Source organism: Danio rerio, chromosome 5, assembly GCF_052040795.2.
Source record: "Danio rerio strain M-AB ecotype USA chromosome 5, GRCz13ab, whole genome shotgun sequence".
NCBI lineage: Eukaryota > Metazoa > Chordata > Actinopteri > Cypriniformes > Danionidae > Danio > Danio rerio.
Window position 1 is genome coordinate 63,738,759 of NC_141025.1, and position 22,231 is coordinate 63,760,989.

The 22,231-nt window shown below is 38.7% G+C and overlaps 1 protein-coding gene and 2 long non-coding RNA genes across 16 annotated transcripts; all 3 read right to left on the minus strand.

The window, feature by feature from the left end:
* Positions 1-1,461: 1,461 nt before the first annotated feature.
* On the minus strand, positions 1,462-8,696 carry LOC147844426 (uncharacterized). 3 transcript variants are annotated; one of them, XR_015491855.1, is made up of 6 exons: positions 8,340-8,696; positions 5,137-5,241; positions 4,467-4,509; positions 4,201-4,261; positions 3,887-4,113; positions 1,462-2,014 (listed from the first exon to the last, which is right to left on the minus strand). It is a non-coding gene; the product is annotated as an uncharacterized LOC147844426 (long non-coding RNA). The 3 variants fall into 3 exon arrangements; XR_015944616.1 differs by lacking the exon at positions 4,467-4,509 and having other exon boundaries at positions 8,340-8,443; XR_015491856.1 differs by lacking the exon at positions 1,462-2,014 and having other exon boundaries at positions 3,975-4,113; positions 4,201-4,253.
* Positions 8,697-9,177: 481 nt separating this feature from the next.
* LOC147844427 (uncharacterized) lies at positions 9,178-10,048 on the minus strand. The gene is made up of 2 exons (XR_015491859.1): positions 10,011-10,048; positions 9,178-9,341 (listed from the first exon to the last, which is right to left on the minus strand). It is a non-coding gene; the product is annotated as an uncharacterized LOC147844427 (long non-coding RNA).
* A 1,769-nt stretch (positions 10,049-11,817) lies between these two features.
* On the minus strand, positions 11,818-21,305 carry LOC147844428 (uncharacterized). Of its 12 annotated transcripts, none has more exons than XM_088651019.1 (6): positions 21,254-21,305; positions 16,054-16,136; positions 15,376-15,426; positions 15,110-15,170; positions 14,796-15,022; positions 11,818-12,370 (listed from the first exon to the last, which is right to left on the minus strand). In XM_088651019.1, exons 4-6 carry the CDS (start codon positions 15,112-15,114, stop codon positions 12,360-12,362), a joined length of 243 nt encoding a protein of 80 aa, XP_088507145.1. In that variant the 5' UTR covers positions 15,115-15,170; positions 15,376-15,426; positions 16,054-16,136; positions 21,254-21,305; the 3' UTR covers positions 11,818-12,359. The 12 variants fall into 12 exon arrangements, with proteins under 12 accessions (XP_088507145.1, XP_088507142.1, XP_088507146.1 ...); XM_088651016.1 differs by having other exon boundaries at positions 15,369-15,426; XM_088651020.1 differs by having other exon boundaries at positions 16,054-16,158.
* Positions 21,306-22,231: the final 926 nt, after the last annotated feature.

Consider the following 22,231-nt stretch of genomic DNA (forward strand, 5'->3'; position numbering starts at 1 on the left):
ACTTCCGGTGACCGGTTATAGTGAGTTTTTTCCATTTTATACAGTTCCTTTTACAGCATTGATGTTGTGATGCAATTAAAATACATTCCGTTAAATAAACTTTGGCATTCATTTAGTTTTTCAAGCGTAAAACGAGACAAAAGACCCTTTACTCGCACTCGCCCGTCAGAATCGGCAGACTAGCGCAGACGCTCCATTGAATACAATGAGGTAAAATAAATGCTCATATTATAAAGTCATGGCGAGGGAAATGTAATTTAATGCAGTGCTTCTTGTGCAATCTGAGACCCACTTTATATCGGATATCACTCAGCCAGTGGAGATCGCTGATTTTTTAAAGAAAACAGACCTTAAACATGCTGATTTTCCCTTTGGCAGTTTGCTGGAAGCGCTTAACCCAGGTTACTGACAAATTAAATGTCCTATTAGCATGCTTCAGCATATACCCTAAAATCCCAGAATATCTTTCGAAAAAGAGTACGGGTTTAACACCACCATCCTGGCCAAATTTACACACTGGCCTCTGTCCATCATGGCTTTAATACTCTGTCTTCTCTCTCTGTGGTGTGCGGTCTGGTGGAAAACGGCTGCTGTCGCTTCATCCAGGTGGATGCTACACTGGTGGTAGATGAGGAGATTGCTACCCAATAAATACCAAACTAGCTAAATTTAATAATATTTCCCCTAAATGCTCATTTTGTACTCAATATGATGAAACACTAAAGCATTTATTTTGGGAGTGTACTTACTGTAAAGTGTTTTGGGTTGACTTTTCCAGTTTCATTAAAAAATTCTTATTTCCAAACTTTGTATTTCCCCAAAAATTGTGTTCTTTGGTTACTCTCTGAGTGTAGATCCTTCTCATTGTAAATTTATTATTGATTTATTGTTTTTTTTATAGCAAAGTTTTACTTCCACAAATGTTAATTTTCAAAGAAACACCCTTACTTTTTTATTTTCAGAAAGGACTTTAAAAATTTATGTGAACTCTTTAAAAGACTCTAACAATTACAATTCAATTCAATTCAATTCAGCTTTATTTGTATAGCGCTTTTACAATGTAGATTGTGTCAAAGCAGCTTCACATAAATGGTCATAGTAACTGGAACAGTCATAAACAGTCATAATTACACTGCATGTAAAACGCTTTCTTGGTGTAAATCATTTAAACTTGATAAATTTGCTGGAATTCTATTTATGTAACCCTCTTTGTCTCTTTGTTCATATTATATCTTTGTAATGTTCTTTCTTGCATTAAAAAAAAAAAAGTAGATGAGGAGATTCCCCCTATGTGTAAAGCGCTTTGAGTGCCAAGAAAAGCGCTATATAAATGTAAGGAACTATTATTATTTTTATTATAAAGCACTGTTCTACCATCATGATATAGCCAGACTAAAATAAAAATCACATTATTACGATTAGCTTAAACTACAGCAAACACTCCACTCACTGACAAACAGCCCCTTTCATAAAGATTTATTCCACAGGTCTGTCATAATCAGGCAAATATACATTAACATACAGAATATCGGCCTCTTCTGATGCGCCACACGTTAAATAACGCAATAGTTCAAGACACACGTTTGCTTTTTTTCTCTACTTAAAAGAACGATAACAATACATCATAACAAGAGCAACAACAACAACAATAATTCATATCATAAAGATAAGCCAAGTTGTCTTTTCTAAAATTCAATATATAGCGACTCTTTTAAGGTGCACCACATGATCGGCAGGTGACTTGTTAAAGAAACTCAACAAATGTTGCACCATGACACACACAGTGAAATAGACAGAAACTTTTTGCAAACGTTGTATATGTATATAAGTGTCTCTTTAAGATCGTCTTCTGGCACTTTCTCCTGAGCGCGTCCGGCTCAGCTGTGTTTCTAAAGTTAAAGCAGTCTGTTTTTGTTGGTTTGGCACACGTCAGGGTGGAAGCGGTGGTAGAGTAAGGCTTCTCTTCTTCTCTTCATATCCAGAAGACTCTGATATCTCATCTCTCACAGCACCTCTGCAGGAAAACAGCAGAAACACATGTGAGAAGATGATTTATTGAACTATTAAAAGCTTGCCAACAACATCTATGACTGGTATTATGAAGCTGAAAATAGAGACGCTTTGCAGAATGCCAAGGCTGCTTTTTCAGTCATTCACACTGTCCTAAAGTCAACAAACAGCAGAAATCATCAGTTTCATGCATGGAAAATAGCTTGGAGACTCTCTTAATCATCCTTTATACATTATTTTCAAGATTTTATTTTGGGTTCAGTTTAGTTCAGTTCAGTATAATGTAAATGTCACTGCTGAAAGACGAAACACTGAAAAGCAACTCCACTGGTGCCCAGATTTGATCCATATATGATCTAACATACAGCTGAAACCAGAAGTTTACATACACTCTAAAAAAAGAAACATAATCATTTAAATAATGTCTGATGGTAAATGATACTAAACGTTTACTATTTTAGGTCTGTTAGGATAACCTAAATGATTTACATTTGCTAAATGCCAGAATAAAGAGAGATTTTTTTTGAGAATTTTCTATTAATTTCTAGACAGTCAAAAGTTTACACACATTTCCTTGGTATTTTTTTGCTTTGCTTTTAAACTGTTTAACTTTGGTCAAATGTTTTGGGTATCCTTCCACAAGCTTCTCACAATAGTTTGCATGAATTTTGGCTCATTCCTCCTGACAGAATTGATGTAACTGATACAAATTTGTTGGATGTCTTGCTCGCACAAGCTTTTTCAACTCTGCCGAGAGGGTGCTCGCTGCAGAGCCATTTGAGGAGAGCTGAGCTCCAGCAAGGGGAGAGCATGAGCTGTCGCTCCTCCTCCTGTAAGCTGTTTTAATGCGTACACCAACCCCATCCCTAACCCTACCCCCAGTGACATCACTCGTAGAAGAAGTGCAAAAAAGGTGGAGCTCAAGCTTAAGCTCCCCCTCTCTGGAGCTCAGCTCTCCTCAAATGGCTCTGCAGCGAGCACCACTGGACTCTGCCCACAAATGTTCTATAGGATTGAGATCAGGGCTTTGTGATGGCCACTCCAAAACATTCACTCTGTTGTCCTTAAAGCACATTTGAACTAATTTGGCAGTATGATTAGGGTCATGGTCTGTTTGGAAGAGCCATTTGTGGCCAAGTTTTCATTTCCTGGCTGATGTCTTGAGATGTTGCTTCAGTATTTCTACATAATGTTCTTTCTTCATGATGTCATCTATGCTGTGAAGTGGACCAGTCCCTCCTACAGCAAAACAGCCCCACAACATGATGCTGCCGCCCCCATACTTCACAGTTAGGATGGTGTTCATAAGCGTGTAAGCTTTCCCCTTCGTCCTCCAAATGTAACACTGGTCATTATAGCCAAACAGTTCAATCTTAGTTCCATCAGACCACCAGCATGTCTCATGAAATTAGTCTTTTTCCCAGTGTAATTCAGCAAATTGTAATCTGGCTTTTTTGTTGATTCTGGCTTGTTGATTTTCCCATGTTGTCACACAAGGAAGCAGTGTGTGTTTGAGGTTTTCCTTCAATCCTATTCTACAGTTGTGCCTTCAATTAACTCAAATGTTGTCAATTATCCAATCAGAAACTTCCAAAAGCTTGACATCATCATCTGAGCTTTTTCAGAGGCAGAATAATCTTACTGTATGTAAACGTGACTTTCAAGAAAGGTTATAACAATTTCTCAAAAATATCTCTCTCATTATTTTGCTATTAAGCAGAACAGAAACAAATTTGATCATCCTAACTTACCTAAAAAAATAAGTTTAGTCACATTAACATCTGACTTTTTTCAAAAAATTATTATATGCCTCTTTATAAAGTGTATGTAAACGTCTGGTTTCTACTGTACGTAATCGAAGAAAATCTGATTCTACCTGCCACATGTTGAGGTTTCATAGGCCACGCCTTCATCATGAACGGTTCTCCTCCCTCGAAGGCCATGATTGGGTCAGCCGGTTGACTCTGCCCACTGTTCCCACTGTGATTGGACAGCTTGATTATCTCCTTAAAGTCTGCAGCGTCTCCATTGGAGGACAGTCCATTCTGATGCTTAGTGGGCGGAGCTCCGTTAATGACCGGTGCTGCGTCCCAGGACACAGAGCTGAGGAAGACACACAAGCGGGAAAATAAGCAAAACATAATTCATGCAGCTTCATTTCAATTTCAATTCATGCAGCGTCTCGATTACCTCATTGGTGATTGGTTTGTCGCACCACTATGAAGAGCTTCTGACGGATTTTTCTGTATTACTGCAAGACGAGAGGAAAACAACATTGTATTTTTTTATTTTAACCCTACTTACATGATATTAATAAAAAAGTGATTTTTATATATTCACAGTACTATAAATAGATTTTTACCGCTGTCATATTCAAAGAAATGAATAAACCAGATTAATTTTCTTTCATTGTGTGTGTTTAAGATTAGACTTAATGAAACACACACACATCTCACCTGTGCTCCTGCGTCAAGTCCTCTTCATGATTTCTTCCAGACGCTAAAAATGTAAACACAAACGTTAAACCAACAGTACTGAACTAAAATCTCAAATACAATTGAAGACAAAATGTTGAGCCCTCCTGTGAAATTTAAATCGTTTAAAAATATTTCCCAAGTGCTATATTTAACAACTTTTAAAAATTCATTCATTCATTTTCCTTCAGTTTAGCCCGTTTATTTATCAGGGGTCACCACAACAGAATGAACCGCCAACTTATTCAGCATATGTTTTACACAGCGGATGCCCATCCAGCTGCAAAGCAGTACTGGGAAACATCCATAGACACTCATTCACACACACTAAAAACATGCAAACTCCACACAGAAATGCCAAATGACCCAGCCGGGACTCGAACCAGTGACCTTCTTTCTTTGAGGCGACAGTGCTAACCACTGAGCCACCGTAATGCCAGATTAGAGGTCTGCGGGACCCGACCAGATTTATTGCAACGTGGGATTAATTTCCGGATAAAGCATGGGAGCGGTCGGTAACTGGTGTAATCTGAACGGGAGCCGGCGGTCTAACAATACCACTCCCGAGCGAGCGAGCGAGCACGCCTATGTGTGTGTGTGAATGAGAGAGCGTGATGCTGTGTTTAGCTTGATTGGTGGACTTTTATTTTACCTTCTTTCTTTCCAAGCGTTCCAGCTCCTCCTTCTGGAAGTGTTTCTCTCGTTCGATCCTCTGTTTCTCTGCTTCTTCTCGGGCTTTGGATTCAGCCTCTTCTCGCTGCCAAAGACACATAAAACCACATCATACATTCATTTATTACACATCTCTAAAATACCTAAAAGTCTAGTGCCATGTCACATATGGGACCCCACATTTGGCTGGTTAGTGTGGTCCAATAATGTCGTTTCACCATGTCCAGTCAGCTGCTTTAATCAGCTTTTTCAGTGGGTATCAGTTGATAAATATGGGCCAGTAGGGGCCTTCCGCGCAGTAAATGTCACTCAGAAGGCTGTTATCGTCCATTCACATTGTTAATCAGCTATACTAATAGAGAAGAGTCCAGATCTGTTTTACATTACTGTGACGGTTAAGGTAGGGGTAGGCATTAATGAGTTATAATTAATGGGAAATTTAATAAATAATATTAATAATTCTAGTTAAGTTCCGGCTGCAGCCGTATGCGATCTATAGCTGATTAACCATGTGGACGGATGATAACAGCCTTCAAATGATCTTCTTTTGCGTTCCAGCAGAAGAAAGTGAAGTCTGAGTAAAGGTTGACAGAACTTGTAGTTTTGGGTGGACTATCTCTTGACAATGGCTTCCAATATGATCATCATAGTAAAAGCTTAGAGATTATAGACACACATTCTTCTCCGGCTGTTATTAAGACTGCTGGCAGCTGCTAACACAAAAATAGTCATCTACTATAGGGCCCATGGAAAGTTTCTGGAGCGATGAGTGTCGCAGAGAAAACTAATAAAGTCAATACACACACACACATACCCTCACTGGCCACTTTATTAGGTACACCTGTTCAACTGCTCGTTAACGGAGTGAACGTTATCAAGATTGGAAAAACGTTCGCTGGTCTAATAAGTCTTTATTTCTGCTGCGACATTCGGATGGCCGGGTCAGAATTTGGCGACAACAACACGAAGCAGGGATCCATCCTGCCTTGTATCAACGGTTCAGGCTGGTTGTGGTGGTCCATTCCTTTATAACAACAGTGTTAACAACAGCGATAACACACCATGTCATAAAGCGTGAATCATCTCAGACTTGTTTCTTGAACATGACAATGAGTTCACTGTACTCAAATGGCCTTCACAGTCATCAGATCTCAATCCAATAGAGCACCTTTAGGATGTGGTGAAACGGGAGATTCGCATCATGGATGTGCAGCCGACAAATCTGCAGCAGCTGTGTGATGCTATCATGTCAATATGGAGCAAAATCTCTGAGGAATATTTCCAGTACCTTGTTGAATCTATGCCATGAAGGATTAAGGCAGTTCTGAAAGCATTTAAATAAGGTGTACATAATAAAGTGGCCGGTGAGTGTAAACAAGACGAAAAAATATTGTTTATTTTTTTTTCCGGCTGTTAAAAAACAAAAAAAACAAAACAAAGTGACCCGAAAGCCAACATGGGAGAGTTAAATGACCGAGAAAATTTGGCCAATTGAAACTTGATTCTGTCCTTCAATTGGCTTGAACTCTGGATCGCTGTAATGTAATCAGTGTCAATGAGACCGTCCGGAGTGAATGAAGGATCGCCGCACAGCACGACTCTGCAATCCTGCCAGTCACACCAGCAAACTGTTTACATTCCCAAACTGATCTAGAGGGTAACTACATCAAGACATTCAATTCACATTCAGCAAATATTCGTTTTGATGTACAGTTGAAGTCTGAATTATTCACCCCTGACTTATTAGCCCCACTGTATGTTTTTCCCCAATTTCTGTTTAACAGAGAGCAGATTTTCTGAACACATTTCTGAACATAATAGTTTTAAAAACTCATTTCTAATAATGACACGCCATGAAGACAGTCCATATTATTTGACAAGACATTTCTCAATATTCAGCTTAAAGTGAGATTTAAAGGGTTAACTAGGTTATTCAGGCAAGTTAGGTTAATTAGGCAAGTCATTGTATAACAGTGGTTTGTTCTGTAGACTATACAAAAAATATTGCTTAAGAGGGCTAATAACATTGACCTTAAAATGGTTTGAAAAAAATTAAAAACTGTTTTTCTTCTAGCCAAATATATATATATATATATATATATATATATATATATATATATATATATATATATATATATATATGTGTGTGTGTGTGTGTGTGTGTGTGTGTGTGTGTGTGAAACCATTAAACAAAGCAATTCGTATTCAAGCGAAACGGCTGATGGAAACATGCTGCGAGAGAGACTTTTACAGTCTATGGAGAGAGAGCACATTTAAATACAGAGGTCCAAAATACAACACATACAGAGAGTTTAGATGCAAATAAATGCACCACACACACACATTAGCTTATCAACAGCAACCGAAACAGCCCCACAACAAACACAGTCAATTCTCAGTTGTCTTTACACCTTGCACTGGCTTTTGGGAAATTGTTCAATGAGGCTTTATAGCCAGATTTATACTGACACAACATACTGTACTGCTGGATGGGAATTTAAAGGTCAAAGATTAAAGGCAAACATGAACTTTGCATCCAGAGCCTCATCAGCCAGTTCAGTTCAGACTTTGGGATCAAATAATAAAAATCTGCATCATTTATGGGCTTTTAATATTCTTGTAATATTTATTAAATGCAACACAGCAATATTTCTATGGCGATCTTTATCATTTTAAAACTGATTGCTTATTCAAGTTAAGCCTTTCATCTAATATTCAAATGTTCACTTTTTATTTTAATTGTAGTTTACTGCAGGTATTAGTAATCTTGCTAGGTTTTCTTGCAATTTATGTTTAATATTGAAATTGAATTATGTTTATTTATTATATATTTAAATAAGTCAATCAATAAGTCGATCATGATTTCATAATATGGGTTTACGATTTACCTGAAATCTTATACAAAGGTACTATAGGCTATTTCAGTACTTATATTAATTTAAGTATATGTCTTAAACTTAAACATTTGTCACCTTTCTAAGACGACAAATCTGACGAGAAACACCTGAGGGAAAAACCTGAGGCAAGACTTGAAGCTCTAAAAGATAATATTCATCAAATGAAATGCAACCGGAGAGCAGTTTTTGTGGACTCTCTCTGTCACTCATTAGTATCCTGTTCTCTCCTGTCATGCCAAAATTAATATAAGCCCGTCTGGCAGCGTCCACTCCAGCCATAACTCACCTTATATCTGTTATCAAGCATATAAAAATACAGCTCCTGAGATGAAGAGCATCTGACAGTCATGGCTTATGATGAAACTTCTGCTCAGACAATGATCTGAGGACAGCAGCGATTACGAGCGAGATAAATGCTGCATTGTGTAACTATAGTACACAGACGGCACTGTTACTTCATGTGTGCTTAAATATCTCTCTGAAATAACGCAAACACTCTCAAAGTGCGTAAAAAAATATTAAGAGTTGAGCATGATACGTGAATACTAGTTAGCGTCCATAGATATATACGTTAAATGTCGCCTACCCTAATGTTGTGATTTGGACGGAATGCGTCAACAGATCCGCCATTTTAGTACAGGGTAACGCTCCTTTGAAATGAACGCTTCTTTTAAACGAGCGCCATCATTAAATAACTTATACTACCAATATTATGATATAGGTTGCCTATATCTGCTGTATTCACCCTAAAACCTACAGTAGGTTGACATAAAACCAATGACAACACCCATTCTTGTCTTAAGATATTTTAAGCAATTTTTCGAATAACAGTAAGTTCATGACATGTTACATATATAGTAAATCTGCTGGTTTTAAACATACAGCATAATAATAAATACAGGTATGTAACAACCATAACATTACTCTTATGTCTTAGGACAAATATGATTAACTTTTGATTACCTACACTAAATGTTGACTATTGAAGGTACATTTATAACAACTATTTATTTGTAGACTACTGTATTATCAAACCATATCAAACCATATTGCATACAAATGCATTCAACAGACTTAAATGACAGTGTATTGCTGTAGAAGACAAATAAAACACGAGACTGGTGTTTAGGAAGAGTATAGTTTATTTTGTTTGACCTGCAAACTTATCTAAAGAAGACAAACTCTCAGAAAACAGACCGAAAACATTATGATGCGCGCGCTCGTGGAGATGACCCGCGGTCGTCTTCAACTGTTGTCTTCAATAGTCCTTCTTTGCTCAACAACTCATCTGAAAAACAAAGCAAAACATTACAACATCCAGACAAAGAGCAGAGAGCATAGAATCACCAAGAGGCGATCCTCTAGTGCAATTTGGGAAACAATAACGCGCTTTTTGAATAAATTAAATAAAAACAAAGCCGCTGTTTGCCATTGCGACAGCAATGATATCCAATGCACGAGCGATCGCTTTCACTTCAAAATGGCCGAATCTGTTGCTCTTGGTCATCCTAGGCTCTTTGCATAAAGTTCAATCATAACAGTTATCATGGTTTCTATTTCAAACTATAGTAAACTAAAGTTTGAAACTATAGTTTAAAATAGAAGATGAGTGGGCCTCGCTACTCCCACCCACCATAACCCTCGCAGCGAGGTCCCACTACCGGCCGCCCGTGTTTCCCTGAGGGTCCTCGGGGGTTGTTTGTTCCCTGCCTAGGGCTCAAAGGCCGCCTCGCCCCAGGGAGTGCACGGAAAGACCGGGCGCCAGGCCGTGCCAGTATTCACTGGATGTTGCTCGGCGGCACATTTCGAGCAACAAACACGTAATATTCTTCGCGATATTGCGTTTATGTACGCAAACCGCAAGGAACTACAGCACAGACGGGCCCGGGTGAAGCATCACGAAGCGGACTTCGTGAGTTTGGCGTAGCTCCACTCGTACCGTCGGTATTGAACTCACCTTGGTCAAGTACAAACAGCTACACCGGGCGAACTGACGACGCTGACTGAGAGCACACGAGCTTTATAGGAATGCATATGCAAATTTTTACAAGGCACGTCACTGTTGTCTCGTTGTCATGGCGAGCGCTGAGGAGGGCTCACCTGATTGGAGCACAGAGACTCCGGAATTTGCGTCACGGCTGCCGTCTGCTGTTGACAAAAATATCTTAAATATAATAAATATATATTTTTACATTTTTGGTGTTCTGTAATATTCTGGGATGCAGTAGAATATGGAGACAGATGAATATAATTGGATATATGCCGAGCTGTTGTTCCCATACTTATAAACTTCCGGTGACCGGTTATAGTGAGTTTTTTCCATTTTATACAGTTCCTTTTACAGCATTGATGTTGTGATGCAATTAAAATACATTCCGTTAAATAAACTTTGGCATTCATTTAGTTTTTCAAGCGTAAAACGAGACAAAAGACCCTTTACTCGCACTCGCCCGTCAGAATCGGCAGACTAGCGCAGACGCTCCATTGAATACAATGAGGTAAAATAAATGCTCATATTATAAAGTCATGGCGAGGGAAATGTAATTTAATGCAGTGCTTCTTGTGCAATCTGAGACCCACTTTATATCGGATATCACTCAGCCAGTGGAGATCGCTGATTTTTTAAAGAAAACAGACCTTAAACATGCTGATTTTCCCTTTGGCAGTTTGCTGGAAGCGCTTAACCCAGGTTACTGACAAATTAAATGTCCTATTAGCATGCTTCAGCATATACCCTAAAATCCCAGAATATCTTTCGAAAAAGAGTACGGGTTTAACACCACCATCCTGGCCAAATTTACACACTGGCCTCTGTCCATCATGGCTTTAATACTCTGTCTTCTCTCTCTGTGGTGTGCGGTCTGGTGGAAAACGGCTGCTGTCGCTTCATCCAGGTGGATGCTACACTGGTGGTAGATGAGGAGATTGCTACCCAATAAATACCAAACTAGCTAAATTTAATAATATTTCCCCTAAATGCTCATTTTGTACTCAATATGATGAAACACTAAAGCATTTATTTTGGGAGTGTACTTACTGTAAAGTGTTTTGGGTTGACTTTTCCAGTTTCATTAAAAAATTCTTATTTCCAAACTTCTGTATTTCCCCAAAAATTGTGTTCTTTGGTTACTCTCTGAGTGTAGATCCTTCTCATTGTAAATTTATTATTGATTTATTGTTTTTTTATAGCAAAGTTTTACTTCCATAAATGTTAATTTTCAAAGATACACCCTTACTTTTTTATTTTCAGAAAGGACTTTGACTTTGGACTTTGAAATTTATGTGAACTCTTTAAAAGACTCTAACAATTACAATTCAATTCAATTCAATTCAGCTTTATTTGTATAGCGCTTTTACAATGTAGATTGTGTCAAAGCAGCTTCACATAAATGGTCATAGTAACTGGAACAGTCATAAACAGTCATAATTACACTGCATGTAAAACGCTTTCTTGGTGTAAATCATTTAAACTTGATAAATTTGCTGGAATTCTATTTATGTAACCCTCTTTGTCTCTTTGTTCATATTATATCTTTGTAATGTTCTTTCTTGCATTAAAAAAAAAAAAAAAGTAGATGAGGAGATTCCCCCTATGTGTAAAGCGCTTTGAGTGCCAAGAAAAGCGCTATATAAATGTAAGGAATTATTATTATTTTTATTATAAAGCACTGTTCTACCATCATGATATAGCCAGACTAAAATAAAAATCACATTATTACGATTAGCTTAAACTACAGCAAACACTCCACTCACTGACAAACAGCCCCTTTCATAAAGATTTATTCCACAGGTCTGTCATAATCAGGCAAATATACATTAACATACAGAATATCGGCCTCTTCTGATGCGCCACACGTTAAATAACGCAATAGTTCAAGACACACGTTTGCTTTTTTTCTCTACTTCAAAGAACGATAACAATACATCATAACAAGAGCAACAACAACAACAATAATTCATATCATAAAGATAAGCCAAGTTGTCTTTTCTAAAATTCAATATATAGCGACTCTTTTAAGGTGCACCACATGATCGGCAGGTGACTTGTTAAAGAAACTCAACAAATGTTGCACCATGACACACACAGTGAAATAGACAGAGACTTTTTGCAAATGTTGTATATGTATATAAGTGTCTCTTTAAGGTCGTCATCTGGCACTTTCTCCTGAGCGCGTCCGGCTCGGCTGTGTTTCTAAAGTTAAAGCAGTCTGTTTTTGTTGGTTTGGCACACATCAGGGTGGAAGCGGTGGTAGAGTAAGGCTTCTCTTCTTCTCTTCATATCCAGAAGACTCTGATATCTCATCTCTCACAGCACCTCTGCAGGAAAACAGCAGAAACACATGTGAGAAGATGATTTATTGAACTATTAAAAGCTTGCCAACAACATCTATGACTGGTATTATGAAGCTGAAAATAGAGATGCTTTGCAGAATGCCAAGGCTGCTTTTTTCAGTCATTCACACTGTCCTAAAGTCAACAAACTGCAGAAATCATCAGTTTCATGCATGGAAAATAGCTTAGAGACTCTCTTAATCATCCTTTATACATTATTTTCAAGATTTTATTTTGGGTTCAGTTTAGTTCAGTTCAGTATAATGTAAATGTCACTGCTGAAAGACGAAACACTGGAAAGCAACTCCACTGGTGCCCAGATTTGATCCATATATGATCTAACATACAGCTGAAACCAGAAGTTTACATACACTCTAAAAAAAGAAACATAACCATTTAAAAAAATGTCTGATGGTAAATGATACTAAACGTTTACTATTTTAGGTCTGTTAGGATAACCTAAATGATTTACATTTGCTAAATGCCAGAATAATGAGAGATTTTTATTTGAGAATTTTCTATTAATTTCTAGAACAGGGGTGTCAAACTCAATTGCTGGAGGGCCGAAGCCCTGCACAGTTTAGTTCCAACCCTGCTCCAACACACTTACCTGTAGGTTTCAAACAAGCCTGAAGGACGCTATTAGTTTGATCAGGTGTGTTTAATTAGGGTTCGAACTAAACTGTGCAGAGCTGCGGCCCTTTTGGAACTGAGTTTGACACCTGTGTTCTAGACAGTCAAAAGTTTACACACATTTCCTTGGTATTTTTTTTTTATCTTTGCATTTAAACTGTTTAACTTTGGTCAAATGTTTTGGGTATTCTTCCACAAGCTCCTCACAATAGTTTGCAGGAATTTTGGCCCATTCCTCCTGACAGAATTGGTGTAACTGAATCAGATGTGTCGACTGTCTTGCTCGCACAAGCTTTTTCAACTATGCCCACAAATGTTCTATAGGATTGAGGTCAGGGCTTTGTGATGGCCACTTCAAAACATTCACTCTGTTGTCCTTAAAGCACATTTGAACTAATTTGGCAGTATGCTTAGGGTCATGGTCTGTTTGGAAGAGCCATTTGTGGCCAAGTTTTCATTTCCTGGCTGATGTCTTGAGATGTTGCTTCAGTATTTCTACATAATGTTCTTTCTTCATGATGTCATCTATGCTGTGAAGTGGACCAGTCCCTCCTACAGCAAAACAGCCCCACAACATGATGCTGCCGCCCCCATACTTCACAGTTAGGATGGTGTTCATAAGCGTGTAAGCTTTCCCCTTCGTCCTCCAAATGTAACACTGGTCATTATAGCCAAACAGTTCAATCTTAGCTCCATCAGAGCACAGGACATGTCTCCAAAAATTATTCCTTTTCCCAGTGTAATTCAGCAAATTGTAATCTGGCTTTTTTGTTGATTCTGGCTTGTTGATTTTCCCATGTTGTCACACAAGGAAGCAGTGTGTGTTTGAGGTTTTCCTTCAATCCTATTCTACAGTTGTGCCTCCAATTAACTCAGATGTTGTCAATTATCCAATCAGAAACTTCCAAAAGCTTGACATCATCATCTGAGCTTTTTCAGAGGCAGAATAATCTTACTGTATGTAAACGTGACTTTCAAGAGTTCACACTTAGCTGATAATCAATAAAGCGTATTTGGCATGCTGTCCCGGGAGAGAGCCCTGAGCTCGGAATATCCTCGAGCCCGGGGCTCCCTCCCGTTAGAAGGGCGAGAGGGGAATTCGAGGTCAGGTAGGTCTCGAGAACTCCCCTGCTTGTCACCGTGAGAAGTGTAAACTCAGGTTGTATTGGGTGATAATTTGTTTTAGTCGATTGGCTATGGTTTATGTTTTTGGACGGTGGGAGGAAACCGGGGAACCCGGGGAAAACCCACGCGAACACGGGGAAAACATGCAAACTCCACACAGAAACACCAACCAGCCCGATGGGTTGGACTAGCGGTGTTCTTGCTGTGAGGCAACAGTGCTAGCCACTGGGCCACCGTGTCGCCCGATCAGAAAAAGTGGGAGGATGTAGGGGTGGAAAGGGGGGGAGCTTCAAGACGAAGATAACTGGAGTGGAAAACTCAGGTTATTTATAATGCTTCCGTAATCATCTAATAGGGCTGATTACGGAGCTAGCAAGGAGCCAGCCGTGTTGATTATAAGCACGTGATCCTCTCGACATTAGTTTATGAATAAACCACACTTCAAGAAAGGTTATAACAATTTCTCAAAAATATCTCTCTCATTATTTTGCTATTAAGCAGAACAGAAACAAATTTGATCATCCTAACTTACCTAAAAAGTTTAGTCACATTAACATCTGACTTTTTTCAAAAAATAATTATGTGCCTCTTTATAAAGTGTATGTAAACATCAGGTTTCTACTGTACGTAATCGAACAAAATCTGATTCTACCTGCCACATGTTGAGGTTTTATAGGCCCCGCCTTCATCATGAACGGTTCTCCTCCCTCGAAGGCCATGATTGGGTCAGCCGGTTGACTCTGCCCACTGTTCCCACTGTGATTGGACAGCTTGATTATCTCCTCAAAGTCTGCAGCGTCTCCATTGGAGGACAGTCCATTCTGATGCTTAGTGGGCGGAGCTCCGTTAATGACCGGTGCTGCGTCCCAGGACACTGAGCTGAGGAAGACACACAAGCGGGAAAATAAGCAAAACATAATTCATGCAGCTTCATTTCAATTTCAATTCATGCAGCGTCTCGATTACCTCATTGGTGATTGGTTTGTCGCACCAGTATGAAGAGCTTCTGACGGATTTTTCTGTATTACTGCAAGACGAGAGGAAAACAACATTGTATTTTTTTATTTTAACCCTACTTACATGATATTAATAAAAGAGTGATTTTTATATATTCACAGTACTATAAATAGATTTTTACCGCTGTCATATTCAAAGAAATGAATAAACCAGGTTAATTTTCTTTCATTGTGTGTGTTTAAGATTAGACTTAATGAAACACACACACATCTCACCTGTGCTCCTGCGTCACTCTTACGAGTCCTCTTCATGATTTCTTCCAGACACTAAAAATGTAAACACAAACGTTAAACCAACAGTACTGAACTAAAATCTCAAATACAATTGAAGACAAAATCTTGAGCCCTCCTGTGAAATTTAAATCGTTTAAAAATATTTCCCAAGTGCTATATTTAACAATTTTTAAAAATTAATTCATTCATTTTCCTTCAGTTTAGCCCCTTTATTTATCAGGGGTCACCACAACAGAATGAACCGCCAACTTATTCAGCATATGTTTTACACAGCGGATGCCCTTCCAGCTGCAAAGCAGTACTGGGAAACATCCATAGACACTCATTCACACACACTAAAAACATGCAAACTCCACACAGAAATGCCAAATGACTCAGCCGGGACTCGAACCAGTGACCTTCTTTCTTTGAGGCGACAGTGCTAACCACTGAGCCACCGTAATGCCAGATTAGAGGTCTGCGGGACCCGACCAGATTTATTGCAACGTGGGATTAATTTCCGGATAAAGCATGGGAGCGGTCGGTAACTGGTGTAATCTGAACGGGAGCCGGCGGTCTAACAATATCACTCCCGAGCGAGCGAGCGAGCACGCCTATGTGTGTGTGTGAATGAGAGAGCGTGATGCTGTGTTTAGCTTGATTGGTGGACTTTTATTTTACCTTCTTTCTTTCCAAGCGTTCCAGCTCCTCCTTCTGGAAGTGTTTCTCTCGTTCGATCCGCTGTTTCTCTGCTTCTTCTCGGGCTTTGGATTCAGCCTCTTCTCGCTGCCAAAGACACATAAAACCACATCATACATTCATTTATTACACATCTCTAAAATACCTAAAAGTCTAGTGCCACGTCACATATGGGACCCCACATTTGGCTGGTTAGTGTGGTCCAATAATGTCGTTTCACCATGTCCAGTCAGCTGCTTTAATCAGCTTTATCAGTGGTTATCAGTTGATAGATATGGGCCAGTAGGGGCCTTCCGCGCAGTAAATGTCACTCAGAAGGCTGTTATCGTCCATTCACATTGTTAATCAGCTATACTAATAGAGAAGAGTCCAGATCTGTTTTACATTACTGTGACGGTTAAGGTAGGGGTAGGCATTAATGAGTTATAATTAATGGGAAATTTAATAAATAATATTAATAATTCTAGTTAAGTTCCGGCTGCAGCCGTATGTGATCTATAGCTGATTAACCATGTGGACGGATGATAACAGCCTTCAAATGATCTTCTTTTGCGTTCCAGCAGAAGAAAGCGAAGTCTGAGTAAAGGTTGACAGAACTTGTAGTTTTGGGTGGACTATCTCTTGACAATGGCTTCCAATATGATCATCATAGTAAAAGCTTAGAGATTATAGACACACATTCTTCTCCGGCTGTTATTAAGACTGCTGGCAGCTGCTAACACAAAAATAATCATCTACTATAGGGCCCATGGCAAGTTTCTGGAGCAATGAGTGTCGCAGAGAAAACTAATAAAGTCAATACACACACACATACCCTCACTGGCCACTTTATTAGGTACACCTGTTCAACTGCTCGTTAACGGAGTGAACGTTATCAAGATTGGAAAAACGTTCGCTGGTCTAATAAGTCTTTATTTCTGCTGCGACATTCGGATGGCCGGGTCAGAATTTGGCGACAACAACACGAAGCAGGGATCCATCCTGCCTTGTATCAACGGTTCAGGCTGGTTGTGGTGGTCCATTCCTTTATAACAACAGTGTTAACAACAGTGTTAACAACAGCGATAACACACCATGTCATAAAGCGTGAATCATCTCAGACTTGTTTCTTGAACATGACAATGAGTTCACTGTACTCAAATGGCCTTCACAGTCATCAGATCTCAATCCAATAGAGCACCTTTGGGATGTGGTGAAACGGGAGATTCGCATCATGGATGTGCAGCCGACAAATCTGCAGCAGCTGTGTGATGCTATCATGTCAATATGGAGCAAAATCTCTGAGGAATATTTCCAGTACCTTGTTGAATCTATGCCATGAAGGATTAAGGCAGTTCTGAAAGCATTTAAATAAGGTGTACCTAATAAAGTGGCCGGTGAGTGTAAACAAGACGAAGAAATATTGTTTATTTTTTTTCCGGCTGTTAAAAAAAAACAAAAAAAAACAAAGTGACCCGAAAGCCAACATGGGAGAGTTAAATGAACGAGAAAATTTGGCCAATTGAAACTCGATTCTGTCCTTCAATTGGCTTGAACTCTGGATCGCTGTAATGTAATCAGTGTCAATGAGACCGTCCGGAGTGAATGAAGGATCGCCGCACAGCACGACTCTGCAATCCTGCCTGTCACACCAGCAAACTGTTTACATTTCCAAACTGATCTAGAGGGTAACTACATCAAGACATTCAATTCACATTCAGCAAATATTCGTTTTGATGTACAGTTGAAGTCTGAATTATTCACCCCTGACTTATTAGCCCCACTGTATGTTTTTCCCCAATTTCTGTTTAACGGAGAGCAGATTTTCTGAACACATTTCTGAACATAATAGTTTTAATAACTCATTTCTAATAATGACACGCCATGAAGACAGTCCATATTATTTGACAAGACATTTCTCAATATTCAGCTTAAAGTGAGATTTAAAGGGTTAACTAGGTTATTCAGGCAAGTTAGGGTAATTAGGCAAGTCATTGTATAACAGTGGTTTGTTCTGTAGACTATACAAAAAATATTGCTTAAGAGGGCTAATAACATTGACCTTAAAATGGTTTGAAAAAAATTAAAAACTGTTTTTCTTCTAGCCAAATATATATATATATATATATATATATATATATATATATATATATATATATATATATATATATATATATATGTGTGTGTGTGTGTGTGTGTGTGTGTGTGTGTGTGTGTGTGTGTGTGAAACCATTAAACAAAGCAATTCGTATTCAAGCGAAACGGCTGATGGAAACATGCTGCGAGAGAGACTTTTACAGTCTATGGAGAGAGAGCACATTTAAATACAGAGGTCCAAAATACAACACATACAGAGAGTTTAGATGCAAATAAATGCACCACACACACACATTAGCTTATCAACAGCAACCGAAACAGCCCCACAACAAACACAGTCAATTCTCAGTTGTCTTTACACCTTGCACTGGCTTTTGGGAAATTGTTCAATGAGGCTTTATAGCCAGATTTATACTGACACAACATACTGTACTGCTGGATGGGAATTTAAAGGTCAAAGATTAAAGGCAAACATGAACTTTGCATCCAGAGCCTCATCAGCCAGTTCAGTTCAGACTTTGGGATCAAATAATAAAAATCTGCATCATTTATGGGCTTTAGGCTTGGGCGGTATTACGGTATTATGGTATACCGCGGGATCTAAAAATAGAAACGGTGTCAGTTTCAATACCGTTATACCGTCATAAAATATTAAATATCCTTTATTTAATGCCTACAAAAACGTATGTATGGTTGCCATCACGGAACAGTGTGGAGGAGAGAGAGAGAAAGAGGGAGAGGGAGGGGGAGAGGGTGAGAGGGAGGGGGAGAGGTGACGTGACGTGTCGCGCTTCAAAGTGTCCTGCAGTTTGGGAGTTTCGACTGAACAGAAGGGAGACGTGGTTAATATGAACGAGAGGTCTGCATTAGAGCTGAAGATCTTTGCCCGAACCCGGCGAGACCCGAAAAAATCCAAATCCCTGCATTAAAATCCATCCCTGCAAAAGTGAAGCAAATGATGACGAAGTAGTAAAAAAAAAGCGAATTATTACGGCGGTCAAGCCAGTCACTAGCTCAGAAGGAGCGGTTATTCCAGCCGCAGGTATTTCGCGGTCGCTCATACACTGCGTATTACGGTAGAGCCCTAAACCGCAAGCTGACAGGTAAAATGACTAGGCCACTCGCTACCCTGAAACTGCTGTCATGGCAAATTAAATGCATGTTCCTGACTGGTAGAAGATGAACAAACAATCCTACACAAAACTTGCAAAATCAGCCGGATCAGAACTCTGCATCTCGACCTGTAGCCGCATGAAAGGGTGTTCAGCTGCTGGACGCACCATGAGTGAGAGACTGCGCTAAAGCCAGTGGATTTAATAATGTTCCTCCACAAACACACGTAGCCTAATCTTGGTGAGTACAGGGTTTAAACTTATAAATAAATATTAATTAAACCATATAATCATAATGTAGACAGAGTATACAGACTAATGGTGGCATTATTCTTTTAATATTCAGCTTCACCGCCGCCCTAATGCCAGATTGTGAAGAGAAATGGAGAAACAATTCTTTCACAGCCTTTAACTAAATTTCGTTATTGCCAAAATACCCGTCATCATTTAGAGTTTATTTTAATTTGATTTGTTAAGCAAGATTTCTTTTTTTAATTGTGTTAGCCAATTTAAAGGCAAATTGTTAGAGTGCTGAGATGTTACGATGTTTCAGAGGACTTATTTTATTTGTTCCAACTTCCAAGTGGCCTATAGTCTACGCTTGTTACGAATAAATGATGTTAAAACATATAAATGACTCATTCTTGAAAAAAATGCATTAGAGCTGTGTGCATGAGCACACTTAAATAATGTCGGGCTGTAAACGGGTTCGACTTAATAAAGCTGTCAATCGCTGCTGTTCCGCGGGAGCCGGCCAGATTTCTTACGGTGTGGGAGTAAATTTCTGAATAAATCGCGGGAGAGATGTGTGTGTGTGTAAGAGAGAGATAGAGAGAGAGAGAGGCCGTCTCTCTCTCTCTCTCTCTATCTCTCTCTCTCTCTCTCTCTCTCTCTCTCTCTCTCCCTCTCTCTCCTCTCTGACCGCGAGCCTAAGATTGCATAGAAGGTATTCAGTTTCTGAATGGTTTAGGCTCAAGCCAACAGTTTGGTGACGCTGTCTGAGCCTTACGTCATAATTTTTTTTATTATACGCCGGTAATACCGGATACCGGGGTAAAATATGGAGGCGGTTTGACGGTCTCAAAATTTGGATACCGCCCAAGCCTAATGGGCTTTTAATATTCTTGTAATATTTATTAAATGCAACACAGCAATATTTCTATGGCGATCTTTATCATTTTAAAACTGATTGCTTATTCAAGTTAAGCCTTTCATCTAATATTCAATGTTCACTTTTTATTTTAATTGTAGTTTACTGCAGGTATTAGTAATCTTGCTAGGTTTTCTTGCAATTTATGTTTAATATTGAAATTGAATTATGTTTATTTATTATATATTTAAATAAGTCAATCAATAAGTCGATCATGATTTCATAATATGGGTTTACGATTTACCTGAAATCTTATACAAAGGTACTATAGGCTATTTCAGTACTTATATATTAATTTAAGTATATGTCTTAAACTTAAACATTTGTCACCTTTCTAAGACGACAAATCTGACGAGAAACACCTGAGGGAAAAACCTGAGGCAAGACTTGAAGCTCTAAAAGATAATATTCATCAAATGAAATGCAACCGGAGAGCAGTTTTTGTGGACTCTCTCTGTCACTCATTAGTATCCTGTTCTCTCCTGTCATGCCAAAATTAATATAAGCCCGTCTGGCAGCGTCCACTCCAGCCATAACTCACCTTATATCTGTTATCAAGCATATAAAAATACAGCTCCTGAGATGAAGAGCATCTGACAGTCATGGCTTATGATGAAACTTCTGCTCAGACAATGATCTGAGGACAGCAGCGATGTTTACGAGCGAGCTAAATGCTGCATTGTGTAGCTATAGTACACAGACGGCACTGTTACTTCATATGTGCTTAAATATCTCTCTGAAATAACGCAAACACTCTCAAAGTGCGTAAAAGAATATTAAGAGTTGAGCATGATACGTGAATACTAGTTAGCGTCCATAGATATATACGTTAAATGTCGCCTACCCTAATGTTGTGTTTTGGACGGAATGCGTCAACAGATCCGCCATTTTAGTACAGAGTAACGCTCCTTTGAAATTAACGCTTCTTTTAAACGAGCGCCATCTAGCGGTCACATATTCTAATAACTAAATATTATGAACTTCTTTTATAAATACATATAACTTGACATTAACTTTTTTTCTTACCAACCCCACTGGTCTTTTTCACAAGACAAAATTTTATTGTTGGAAACTGTGTTTTATATATATATCTATATTTGACTTTTGCATGCTTGAGGAAGAGACGTTTTACTTGATTTGGGTCATTAAATAAATCAAACTACCAATATTATGATATAGGTTGCCTATATCTGCTGTATTCACCCTAAAACCTACAGTAGGTTGACATAAAACCAATGACAACACCCATTCTTGTCTTAAGATATTTTAAGCAATTTTTTGAATAACAGTAAGTTCATGACATGTTACATATATAGTAAATCTGCTAGTTTTAAACATACAGCATAATAATAAATACAGGTATGTAACAACCATAACATTACTCTTATGTCTTAGGACAAATATGATTAACTTTTGATTACCTACACTAAATGTTGACTACTGAAGGTACATTTATAACAACTATTTATTTGTAGACTACTGTATTATCAAACCATGTTGCATACAAATGCATTCAACAGACTTAAATGACAGTGTATTGCTGTAGAAGACAAATAAAACACGAGACATGTGTTTAGGAAGAGTATAGTTTATTTTGTTTGACCTGCAAACTTATCTAAAGAAGACAAACTCTCAGAAAACAGACCGAAAACATTATGATGCGCGCGCTCGTGGAGATGACCCGCGTTCAGCTGTTGTCTTCAATAGTCCTTCTTTGCTCAACAACTCATCTGAAAAACAAAGCAAAACATTACAACATCCAGACAAAGAGCAGAGAGCATAGAATCACCAAGAGGCGATCCTCTAGTGCAATTTGGGAAAC